General features: G+C 46.3%; 1 protein-coding gene across 3 annotated transcripts in view; it reads left to right on the top strand.

Annotated features, from left to right (window-relative positions):
• CCNY (cyclin Y) overlaps positions 1–12,953 on the top strand; it is a 126,533-nt gene that overhangs the window by 96,784 nt on the left and 16,796 nt on the right. For all 3 annotated transcript variants that reach the window (XM_067702143.1, XM_067702132.1, XM_067702153.1), the window contains 2 exons: positions 4,614–4,648; positions 9,804–9,904. In XM_067702143.1, coding sequence (XP_067558244.1) covers positions 4,614–4,648; positions 9,804–9,904 — 136 coding nt within the window. The remainder of the gene's footprint in view (positions 1–4,613; positions 4,649–9,803; positions 9,905–12,953) is intronic.

Raw genomic sequence — 12,953 nt, 5'->3', positions numbered from 1 at the left:
TGCGGCTTCCGTGTCAACTAGAATGTCCAGCCAGATACTGCTCTGCAGTATTCAAACTCCGTCTGTCCAACTGGCTGCTGGACATCTTTTACACTGAAGGCTCTTGGTTCCTCTAACTCAGTGTGTCCTAAACAGAACTTAGTAACTGGGGTTCGCCTCCTGCCTTTCCCTCTCCCCAGACCAGAGAAGGCCCTTCCCTCTTCTGGTGCTTGCCTGCTGGCTGTGGTGCTGGAGCCGACCATGCTCGTTTCTTCCAGCTCCAGGATCAGTGACAGCAGGCCAGGAGTTCAAAACAGCCATGATGGCAGTGTTTACAGCATGGAAATTGGCAAATGCTACAAGTCAGGGCATTCTTCTTCTTCTTCTTTTATTTAAAAGGCATCTGTTAAACATTTATCAGCCACCATTGCATCCAGGTTAATCGAAAGTGTATCAGTTTTTACCTCTTCAGTGTCACCTTAATCTGACTACTCTTTCCCATGCCTGTTGCTGCCACCTCCGTCCATAATTTCTCACTTAGATTCCTGCTGCAGCCTGTGGCCTGGCCTTTGACCTTTTCCCTTCCCAGTCCTGTGTCTACGCTGCTGCTAGATGAAGAGACTTTCTGTAAATCAGATCTGATTATGTCACTTCCTTGTTAAAATTTTTTTGTGGTTCCCCAGTTGCCTTGATGTTAAACTCCAAACGGCTTAGCGTGATATACAGGCCGTTGGAGGTCCGTCCTCCGCCGTCGTTTCCAGTCTGTTTCCTTTTGCACTGTGTCCGCCATGCTGGATCACTTGCGGCACCCCAGGGCGCCACTCGCCCCCTGCTCCTTTGCGTTTAGCTGGGTTTTCCCTTCTGTCTTCCACACAGCTCATCTCTTCAGTCTTCAAGGCTCATTTCTGCTATCACTTCCTCCTTGAAGGTGTTCTTGACCCCTCAGGCTAGATTAAGTGGTCCTGAGGGTACCCTGTGAATATTTCTTCATATCTGAACCATATTGTGGTATTTAAAACTATTTCCTCATGTGTATCACCAACGAGCTCCTGGAGGGAACGGAACGTGTGATATTGGATCTCAGTATCCCTTTGCCTTGCTCTGCCTGATACAGAGGATGTGTTCACCCTAGGTGGTTGAAAGGAAAAGACAAAGCCAGGAGACATTCTTGATTTGATTGTGATCTGTCTTCACTTGGGTAAACTTCCATTGCCATTGCAGCACTCCCTCCACTTCCAGGAGTACTAGAGCAGTTAAAACCTGTGAGTTCCACGTGCTCCAGTTGTGCCCCCCTGACCCCAACCTTGGAAGAAGTGTTGTAATGTGAGCTTATAAGCACACATTTTCATTTGAATCTGGTGATCTCTTCTTGAGGTCGATGTGCTCCTTTGCAGTTCAGGATAGGCTTCTGTGTGGGAGACCATGGATGGGGCCATGGCAGTTATGCTGGGGCAGCTCCGCCCGGACCACGGCCTTCACAGCTCTCTGCTCTGAAGACCCTCGTCCTCCTTCCTTCCTCAGCACTCGGCCTGGCAGCCAGGCTCTGCCTGCCACGCTCCCTGCCACCAGCTGTTCCGTGATTCTGCTTTAGATGTGCCTGCATTAAGTCATTAGGAGCTTCCTGGCTGTTAAGTTCCTTTTCCCTCTGAATAGCAAAGAGATTTAGGCTGGGCTGACTGTGATCACGGAAGGCGTTCCTGATCAGACCTCCCCAGCTGGCTGAAGTTAGGGAGGTCCTGTCCCAAGCCCAACGGACTGCTCTTTCGGTCATTTCCTCACACATATGAGATGTCAGTGTGGACTTTCTTTGTATGAGAACCACTCAACAAAGAAAGGACCAAAGGCTCCTTGTAGTGGGAGAGGAGGTGCCTGTGAGAGATTAGTCTGCTCAGCCTGGCCTTTTCGTGCTCTCATTTCTGCTTGTGGGGGAGAATTGCAGTTGATTTTGTCTTTTCCTTTTCTATTCCATTTTAATTTGCTGTTTTCAAAGACATGAGAGCCTACTCTTTTAAGTATTAGGAGAAAACAGTCAAAGTGTATTTTTTTTATTTTAATTAGTTTGGTTTTTAGAAAAGTTCTTTGCTTTAAGAAAGAAGTTGGACAAAAATGAAAACCTATATGTGTGTGTGTGTGTGTGTGTGTGTGTGTGTGTGTGTGTGAGAATGTGAATGTGTGATCTGTGTGTTTTTCAGGAGTTCCTTGAAATATTTAAAGGAATAAAAGCAACTTGTCCCTTGAATGACTTGAAGCCAAAGTAGAAAGACTAAAATTCAGAAATTAAAATATGAGCTCTGGTTTTCTTTGCACAGTCATTCAGAAACACTGACATTGAGAAACGTTTTGTGGCCTTCCTCTCTTTGGGGTCCTGCTTTTGTTCCTGGCAGTGTTGAACTCCTGCATGATGAGAGGACCAGCCTTTTAGTTCTCCTTTAGTCAGACATTTGCAGGCAGCCAAACCCTGTGCCTGTGAGGGTCCCAGTTCTCTTTATCATGGTCCTGGGTGCCCTGTTTAGGGTGCCTGTCTCTCTAGTTCCCCGTCAGTCACTGTGTGTCTCCCCACAGCTTCCCAGTTTCCACAGGGGATGCTTTTGCAGTGAGATATTGAAAAATCCGTAGGAGCCTGAAGCTCTTATGCTGCTGATTTTCATGCTATAAACCATGGAAAATAACTTTTAAAAACTATGCACTCCTTCAAACATTTTTATGTTGACCATACCAATTTTTCATGCTATCAAAGGATGTAATTTCTGATGTAAACATTGGTACTTTAAAATAAAACTGTCCCTCTTTTAAAAAATGTTTCAAATAATATCTTAATACCATGGTGATTTGGTAATCCACCATCAGCAGTCATTTAAAAATGTATGAACACGCTCTTCTTTAACAGTTGGAAATTTCATATCATTCCTTTCATCTTGAACTTGTATTTCCGTGCCATTTTCTTCATAGAATTTTATCCTAATGTAATATATTCGATTTCTAAAACTCACTTGTCACACTATCATACTTCTATGAAAATACGGATCTCACTTGAATTTAATTTTTATTTCTCGTAAGTCTCTCAGTGTTATAAATAAATTCTGGATTGTGGTATCATTATTGTTAGTTCCCAGTTGATCAAAACAATACAAGCATTAAAATGTTAATGAATAGCTATTAAACAGAAAAGTGAAATAATTTTTGGAAAAACATTTCTTACTGAGATGTTTCTGTGTATGACTATTACATGTAGCTGGAACGAGGTGCTAGTCATCAGATCTTCTTGTTTTTATGGATGTGTAAGTGCTGAAAAGTTTTGTTTATACACATCAATAGGTGGGGATGGAAGGAGTTTTGTTAATCACTAAATTCTTTCTACTCTATTTGGTTTATATGTCAAAAAACTCCAAGGGATTTATCATCCAAAATAATTCCTGATAGCTGCAGTTCAGTCTTCAGTTTTGTTGACAGTAAGGAGTTGGAGTCCACTTATTTGCCAAAGAGTTTCTCACCTGGTTGTAGGAGCTCCGCACTTTCGAGTTTCTGGGAAGTACACCTGAAAGGCTTTATCAGCCATGTGAATGACTGTCACTTGTATCCACTGCTCTTGTCATCTGGAGGCGCCTGGTCTAACCCAACGCGCTCGGGAGCCTGGGGAAGCACCAGCGTTCATGCGCCCTCTAGAGCAGCCTCATCTCCTTGCCAGGCACGGACAGGGAATCGAATCCAGGTTGAATGAAAGAGCCCCACCTGCCCTTTTCCTCGAACACTCGCAACTAGTGTTCCTAGCTTCCCTTTTGATTTAAATATATCTCTGTCCTCTCCAGTGACCTGCTCATTACCTGTGTTGATTGATTAGTATATATTCTCAAAAGTAAGTCTTCAGGAAAGAAAATGCAAAACTCAATGTTACTACATTGTCAAAAAGCTCCTCTGGCTTCCCTGTCCCCCTTCTACATATTTGGGGCTGAGGGGCCCCCATTTTGAGAAACACTGGGATCTGGGGCACGGAAGGCTGGGTGCAGACCACACCTCGCACACAGAGCGTGAGAACAGCATTTCAGAAGGGGCGGTGTTTTTGTTGTGAGTTGGATCAGCCTCCCTGAGGGGGCAGGATGCTCTGGGCGGCCTCCACAGAAGCCGGTTTTCCTCCCCTGCACCAGCACGGAGAGTAATTGGATTCCATGACCAATAATGCTTCTGACATACACTGTCCTGTATTTTAATGCTGTTATGGGTATTGTTGTTACCATATTTCACCCAAATAGTATGGACGTTTATGGGTCTGGTTGGGTTAGAAATAAATAGTCCTGTTATCTGTTGATCATCTTAAATTAGTGGATGCATGCAAGTTTTATGAGATTTACTAGTTGCTACTTTATTTAGTTCTTAGAAAGCTGTTACCCCTCAGTTAACTATGGCTGCAGTGATTTTGTTGGGTGCCATGTTGTCAGTGGGTTTAGGTTTTGCTCTGTTAGCTAGCCGAGGTCAGATCTGCATTTGTGCAGGTTGCATTTCTTATGTAGTAAGTTGAGCATCTGGGCACGTTGGTTGGTGGAAGGATGGGACCTTGACGCAGAGGCCCGTCCTCAACAGCCTGCAAGGGTTTGGCACGCAGGCGAGTAACATTTCTGTTGCATCTTTTGTTTTCACAGTGAGAGAAAAACGCAAGAGTCTCTTCATTAACCACGTAAGTGGAGCTGTTTCCCTGTGTTCTTCATAATGACTGTCCAGCGCAGAGAGCTGTCATACTGTGTCTGTGATGGGGAAATGGTCCGTGAATCTTGTTCGCACATGGAAGAATGTGAAGAACGCTGCAGTGCACTCGTGCTCTGTGGGGTCTGTGACTGGACGAGCACGGCTTGGCATTTCTCCCCGGGGCCAGTGTTTGTCCAGAAGCCCCAGACAGCTGCCGATCCTGGGAAGATGTGTGTGGACGATACGGCAGCAGACCCCACTCAGGTCCACGGGAGCACTTCTTTTACATTTCTAATCCTTCCCTCCTACCCGCTCCCCCAGGAGACTTGCTTGCTCTCCTAACTCAGTCCCATTTGAATAAGCGTACAGCTGTTTTCCATGAGGCTGTCTGCCTCCACACACTTTCCTCTCCCTCATTGTTTATAGGTCCAGTGGAGTCTGCACGTTCTTTCGACGCTCTAAGAAAGGATAAATTTGACAACACTTTAATTTTAAAAAGTCCAGCTCTAGTCTTTTGGCCATTTTGAGCAGCATCTCCCTGACCTGCTGGCTAGGCATCAAAGATACTTGATCTTTCTTCCTTGAGCAGCGGGTGCAGCCAGCCTCCTTCCACCCCTGCCCCATGGCGACCCCAACCTGCACCCCCAGGACTGTGGCGCCCAGCCACCAGGAGAGTTAGAGCCACAACCTCCTTGCCCTGTAAACTTCTGCCCCTTGATGAAGTAGGCGTGTTACCAAATAAGCGTGCTATCGATTCTCATATCGAGAACAAGATTGAAGTATTTGACTTCTCAGGGGGGTTTTCTCAGGATTTCTAGACTGCCTGCATTTAAGTATTTGTAGAACTTGAAGTACTTGGCCCTGAAGCTTTGTGCTAAACAGACTTAAAGCCATAATATTGTCTTTTCTGCCCTTTGAAAATCTGGACAAAATGCAGTTGGAAAGAAATTCATAGCCAGGCCCTTGCACTCAAGGGCCTCCACGCTCGGCCTGTGGGAGACTGGTGATGCCTTCTTGGGCAATGTCAGTATATATGTGCGTGAACCGTGTTCTAAGGGTCAAAGAGAAGGTCTGTAGTTTTTATCAGATTCTTAAAGCAGTGGCCTCTTCCCTGGCCCTCTCAAGTTTTGAAGAATCAGTGTAAAGCATATGTGAAATTACAAGCTATGTCTTAAGGAGAATACGCTGAACATTACCGTGCCCTTTTTTATTTTTTGAAAGCTGTATAAACCTGGACATAGAGCGTTGAGAGATTTGAAGAACTCCTTCCGTAAACCCTCACCCCCATTTCTTCGCCTGCTGGGTGCGCTGGAACACTTCCCCCCTTGTTAGCAGGTCAGCCGAGGAGCCTGCAGACAAGAGGAAGGGTGGGGCGGAGACCGCCTCCGCTGGTCACTGCAGCCCCTTTAAAGTGGGCTGGAGGGAGAGGCAGTTCTGAGGGTGGCTCGTGGGCAGAGCTGCGCCCTCCTCGTGCCAGTCTGCACATCTGTCTCACATGCTGTTGCTGACCTCACGCTTTGCGGTGTGCACAGTCCCAGTGACCTGCCCCATGCTGTGCATCCTGACTCAGAGTGTCCTCTTTCCCCTGTGAACCCTCTCACCTCCCGACACAAAAAGCGGAAGCAAACAGTTGTTGGAATGTGCTCAGGTGTGCTTATTCCTATAAAAGAAATTTCTGTGCTGCCTTATGTAGCAGATGACCAGGGTAGCAGCATGACCCTGCAGACCACATTGCAGAGTAGCATTTCAGCTCTGCCCACGACAGGAGGAGCCATTGGAATGTGCCGTTGCAACCAACTGAAATAGAATTTGAGTGAAATTACCTGCAGCTTCAATTAGGCTAATAAACCAGCTGTGCTTTTTAGGTTTGGGGACACTTGGGTGTCATAAGTTAGAGCAGTAGAGAAAAGATAAGTAGCAATAATAATAATCAGTACAGTCTATTGAGTGTTTTACCACGTTTGTGCCAAGCTCTGTTGTAATTGGTTTAGTGTACTCGATAACCACACCTGGGAGGTACTATTTATCACTCCCATTTTCCAGATGAGGAAAGTGAGGCACAAAGAATCAGCCAGATGAGCGGTGGAGCCAGCACTGAGGCCCAGGGGACTGGCTTCAGAGCTGCCCTCCCAGCTCTCCTCCTCTGTGCTTCTCAGATGGTCTCGCCAAGCCCCACCTGGACAGAAGTTGTTTAACTTATTTATCTGAAGTCAGAGGGAACACTCTTTTCTGAATTTGGGCCCAACTAAAATTTGTAATTTAATTTGTTGTTGAACTCTGGAATGACCGTTATACTTTGCCCTTATTTATAAAACCTTCTTGGTTTTTATTTGCTTTATCGTGAGGGACGTTGTTTCTTTAATTTCTCCTTTAAGTGTCTGAATAACCTGCTTAGTACATGTTGCTAAGATGATCTACAAAGAGGCTGCTATTTGCTAAAAAGCAGTGGCCATAGGTAAGCTATGTAAGGAGAGGTGAGGGAAGATGATCACAACAGGGAAATAACTTCCACCAGGTGGAGAGAAACAAGGGTTTTCTGGCTCCAGAAACACGTTAGCCAGCAGCACGTGTTAGCAAGTGAAAGAGGCTGACTTTGGGAACAGTCGCCAGGCAGAGGGCAGTAGAGAAGGAACCCCTGGCTGGAAAAGAGGGGGCCTTTCCCTGGCTGTGAATTTGCCGAGAGAGACTTAAAAAGTAAAAGGAGGCTGCTTCTAAAAGAATTATTATAGATTTTAAAGCTTGAAACCATTTGAGGATAAACCCCTTGGGGGACTTTTAACAGTAAGCTGAGCTAGGGCAAATTATAAAGATTAATATTCTAATCAGCACCTGTGTTTTAGATGTAATTAGATCAACAGTTATAGGAAAATTTAATACATTACAATAGAGATGCTTAGGTATTTTAGAAAGGCTTGTGTAAAGGGCTTTATTTAAAGTTTGTAGTTTATTTAAAATTTGCTGACGTTTTGGTTAGCTAATTAATGAATCTTTTAACTAAAATGTGGAAGTCTCTGATTATAAATTGTGGGTGGCATTGTAGGTGGCTGGGAGTCCGGAATCAACCCCCCGGAAACTTAGGGGAAACTCATGGCTTTTGCTTTGGCCTAATTTTTCTGTAACATCCTCCTCCCCTCGACGACAGCATGCCTAAAGTGAATTGATCATTCTAAGTTAAAGGGAAAAAAAAAAAGATATTAAAACAGAATGAATCAGGAGTTGAATGGCCAGCCTCCCTTACCCTCAGCAAAACAATCACAGTATTTGTCTTAATATTGAGACAGGTGATAGCTGTAAAAACTTTGTGAAGGAATAAAGTAACTAGAGAGTGTTATTTATCAGTTAAGCAAGAGTCACATTGTTAGCTGGACTTGGAGCCAAAAGAATTTTGTTCAAGCCCTAGATCTACCACCTGATAAATGGGGGGCCTTGAAAAAGCCTTGACGTCTTACTTCTCCGATCTTGTAGAATGACTCCTGTCTACCTGTTCACGTGGTAGACTGAACGGGAAGGTGATCTGCAAACTGATTTCAGCAACAGCTGACTATGTTGATGTTATTATTGTTATTGCTCATTCGATTTATAGGTAAATTTTGTATACTTTTCCAAGTTCAATAGCAAAACTGATGAAAGTCTTTCCAGTGTTTTAAGTATGGATATAGTTTTTTCATGAGTATTAAGCCATAGAAGTCAAGGAATGAAGTGAGTGTGATCCAGGAACTGAAATTTTAAATACTCTAAACCTTGCTTTTGCCTCTTTGGGAGATTTGCTCTTTTTTTTTTTTTTTTAAATTTATTTTTGGCTGCGTTGGGTCTTCGTTGCTGCACACGGGCTTTCTCTAGTTGTGGTGAGCAGGGGCTACTCTTCCTTGTGGTGCGTGGGCTTCTCATTGTGGTGGCTTCTCTTGTTGTGGAGCACGGGCTCTAGGCATGCAGGCTTCAGTAGTTGTGGCTCGTGGGCTCAGTAGTTGTGGCACGCAGGCTCAGTAGTTGTGGCACACGGGCTTAGTTGCTCCGCGGCATGTCGGATCTTTCCGGACCAGGGCTCGAACCCGTGTCGCCTGCATTGGCAGACAGATTCTTAACCACTGCACCGCCAGGGAAGTCCTGGGAAACCTTATTAAATAAGAAGTAAATGTTAAAAGTATCGAACAGGGCATTTGGTCTCTGATGGGCTTTAAAGCTCCCTTCATGTTCATAAACCATGGATACTGAGGGCTTCGTTGGGGGTGGGCACATGAGGCAGGCAGTGTTGTTATCCTTAAGGAATTATCTTTTTTGGTTGCTGAAAATGACACTTAGATTGTCAGCATAACACCAGGCAAGTGGAGACTTGTTTGGATGATTTTATTATTTTTTTTCTAACATGCTTTGAGCTAGAATTATCCAGATTGATGTCTACTAATCATATTGCCCACATAATTGCCAAAAATCGACTTACTATTCAATTAGATGTCATCCGAGTATAATTTAAATTCTTTAAATTCTTTGTTCTTTAACAGTATATTTCAGAAGTAGATCTTAGTTCTGAAGTTTTCCAAAGAGCTCAAAATTTATGTAGCTGTGAAAAAACCAGGCATGAGACTGCACAGGCACCCTACCTGAAGCTTATACATTGGTAGTATTTTCAAAAGCATCAGATAACTTTCACTTATTTTTATCTTCACCTCCTGAAATTCAAGATTCGGAGATTCTAAATGAACATTGGCTGCATTTTCCATGGTCCCCAAATCGACTGTATCCCAAGAATAGAAGAAATGGGTGCAGTGGACTCTTGTCTTGATCCTCGTGCCTCAATCCAGGATGCCGCCTTCAGCAAGGGCTTTCATTGATGTGATGAGCGCATACTTCTTGTTTCTCAGTGATTTTACAGACTCTGCAGCACACGCTTTGATGCTCGATTGCGAGAGTGTACTGTTCTGATGGAGGCTGGGGGCCAGGAGTGGTGGTGGTGACTTTTCTTTGTGGAAGAACATGGAATTTCATTGTAGGAAGGAAGTGGGTTTGTACTGTTCTTGCTGGTAGTGTTAACATTTCTCACCAAGACACTTTTCCTCTATAGGCTGGTCTCAAGGTGAAGGGGATGATGTTCCTTGGAAGAATTTTGAGCCCTATTTAATTGTCCTTGTCTTGTTGCCATTGTTTTTTAGCATCCTCCAGGACAAATAGGAAGGAAATACAGCTCCTGCTCGACTATTTTCCTAGATGATAGCACAGTCAGTCAACCAAACCTCAAGTATACAATTAAATGGTGGGTATACACATTTTTCCTTAACTGAATGTCTTTTCTTTTCCTTAACTGAATGTCTTTTCTTTTCCTTAACCTGATGGCTAACTGGTTGGTTGTGGGGTCTGGGAGTGGTAAGATTGGGCAGGGGGAGGCCATATTCAAGAAGTCTTTTTAAAAAGTGATTTTGGGAGTTAAAATGTGGGGTGTTCAAAATATTTGTCTATATTACCGTTTACATAAAAAGGCCAAATTTTTCAGTGATTTTAAATGTAGGTTAGAGCATATTTTTGAGTTTTGTGCATACTTTCTACCTTCCCACCTCCTAGTGAAGCCATCCTGGCGTAAGTCTGCTAGTATTTTACCTTCAAGGTGTAATGGGTCCCACTTTGACGTGGGGTTGCAGTAGAAAGCAGGCTTGGCACCATGGAAGTGTATTTGCCTGGAGCGTGGAGAGTGGGGTTCTGACCTTGGCTGTCTCCCCAGCAGGGAGGGTGGGCTGAGCCCCCTCGCTCTGGTCTCTTACTGTAAAATGGGGCTTAAGGGAGGAAAGGGGGGCGGTCTTCGGATAAAATCTTTTCCCTTTGTGGTTTCAGTTCTCTTATTTTCAAGGGGGAGGTGGGAGGGATGGAATGCTGGTTTTTCCAGAAATGTTCCCACTAGCATTGTGGTAGGAAGCCTTGATAAAGGTGCTGGGGTCTGTGGCCTATGGCTCAGCTATGAAAATCCTGGGATATTTTGCCTCTGCACTCATTTAAGAAGAGTCCACATTTAACAGCAGTCCACGTTAGCATGTGCGGTGAGTGTTTGTGTTTGTAAATAAGAAGGCTTCTTGTGTTCCAGTGGGCCAGGCATCCAGGCCTCAGAGCCCTGTTCTGCGTGTGCCCACACATGGCAGTCAGGCCTGCCAAGCAGTGGGGACGGTGCCCCCTCCAGGCGGAAGGTGGGAGGTGGGCCCGCCTAGAGCGAGGCCGCCTTCTCCCCTATGGGTTGCTTGTTTCTAAGATCTAAACGGGAACGTAGCTTCTTCCCTCCTTCCGTTGGTGGTTGAGGGACCAGCGGGCATCACCCCACAGTGGGCGCTCACGGCTGGGAGCCCGCATGTGCCCTCGCTCCACCGCCCTGCCCTTGGCCGAGCTGCCCTACCCTGGGGCTGGGCTCTGTGCCGGGGTCTGGGAGGTGCTGGGGCAGGAAGCAGGAGCCTGGAGACCTGGCACCTGGCACCCGCTCGAGCCCTAGAGCCCCGCCTCCCTGGGGCCTGGGACCCTCCCTCCAGGACTGGCGGGAGCTGTGGGTTTCCAGGGGCTCGGACTCTGTCGCTCAGTGCTTCACCTGGGGATGACTTCACACTGCCACTGGTTGTGATGCAGACACTCCGGGGCCCAGTAGGAGATCTGAGTGACAATTTGGTATTTCAGTGTGGAGTCTGGGAGGTAGAAGCTCCGCAGTCACAAGTGCGGTCTGTGAATCAGTGGTTCCAGCTCGCCACACCCGCAAGGCCCCCGAGGGCTTAGAGCCCCACTGAGGTGTGATGTCTGGCCCCGCAGATCCAGGATCTGGAATGTCAACCCCGCCGGGAGATTCTCATAGGTGGCCAAGGCCAAGAACCCCTGGTGTCAGTGAACAACTGCCTTCGAGTTCCCTTGAAAGCTTAACCTGTGGTTAATACCGGGAGGAAAAGCAGCTGGACAGCTGGGCCAGTGATGATGGCTGAGTGCCGAGAGGAGGCATCCAGGGTGGATGCTGTGGCTGCCCTGGTCCAGAGGACGCTTCTCCACACCACCCGGACTTGAGATGCCTTCAGTCAGTCGCTTATTTGTTTTAAAATGTGCCGTTTTCAAAAATGTACATTTTGGACCTGGGAGCTGGGTAGGGTGGGCCCTAATTGTAGCAATACCATCAGAATCGTTCCCTGTAAATTCCCGTATGTCACACGTGACCTGGTTCTGGTCATTTTGAGATGTTAGCTGGCCTGGGTAACTTCAGCCAGGGCCTTTGACAGCACGAGGGCAACGAATGTCATGAAGGGCAGGGAGATTGGAAGTCTGAAGGCCCTCCTATTCTAAAATTCTGCCTAACCGTATCCTACACCTGCCAAGGCCCTTGTGACCTCCTGTCCCAAGATGTTAAAATTGATACAAACTCATGAATCAGTAGTTCAGCTTCCTGTGGGCAGAGTAAGCGTTCGTGGGCTGAACTCGCCTCCTGATAAACCATGTAGGACCTTGGAGAAAATGCTCTGGGTTCTAACAATAGCTTTCTAAGCTAATTTTAGAAGAAAACCCTTCTGGGGAGCTCCTTGGTGGCCTAGCGGTTAGGATTCCAGGCTTTCACCGCCGTGGCCCAGGTTCAATCCCTGGTTGTGGAACAGATCGTGCAAACCACGTGATGCGGCTGGGGTGGGGGTGGGGGGGAAAGGTTACAAAAGAACCAAATGGAAATCCAGGAGTTGAAAAGTACTCTGAAATAAAATTCATATTAAAAAAAAAGAACAAGAAAAGAAATCCCCTTCTGTAAATCGGGGATTGCCAAAATGAACAAACATTTACGAATTCTGGTTCAGGAATGGGTGGAGGGTTGAGAATGGCTCTAACTGTCAAAGAGAAGCAGCAGCAGTGTGACACATTTGGGCACAATTCTGTGCTCATTTTTTTCACAGGCATAGTATCTTCTCTGAGAACTTGATTTTCACATCTTTCTCCTGAAGGTCAATAGCTGTGGTATGAATTTAGAGTTTGCCACCCACCCCCGTGCCCCTGTAACCGACCCAGGCCCCGAATCCTGTGTGAGCACGGGGATGGTGCTCAGAGGACAGGGGGAGGGCGGTGAGGGCCGCTCGCAGCTGCCCACACCATCCGCGGCCCCGGGCCTGAGGGTCGAGAGCAGCTTCGTACACCCGCCAGAACCCGGCACCTCTGACTTAGCTCTAGGTGAGAAGTACAGCGAGGGTAGTGCCCGCGGTCAGAAACATGTTTTGTTTTCCTGATCAAGAAAATAGCATTTCTTCATTCCCAGCTCCCCTTCCCTCCTGGCTCTGCAGCAAGGGCAGTTGAGCTAACCCTCTGGTCAGCCT

Source organism: Pseudorca crassidens, chromosome 1 (genome assembly GCF_039906515.1).
Source record: "Pseudorca crassidens isolate mPseCra1 chromosome 1, mPseCra1.hap1, whole genome shotgun sequence".
NCBI lineage: Eukaryota > Metazoa > Chordata > Mammalia > Artiodactyla > Delphinidae > Pseudorca > Pseudorca crassidens.
Note: the sequence above shows the minus strand (reverse complement) of the source record. Positions and strands in the feature narration are given on the sequence as shown.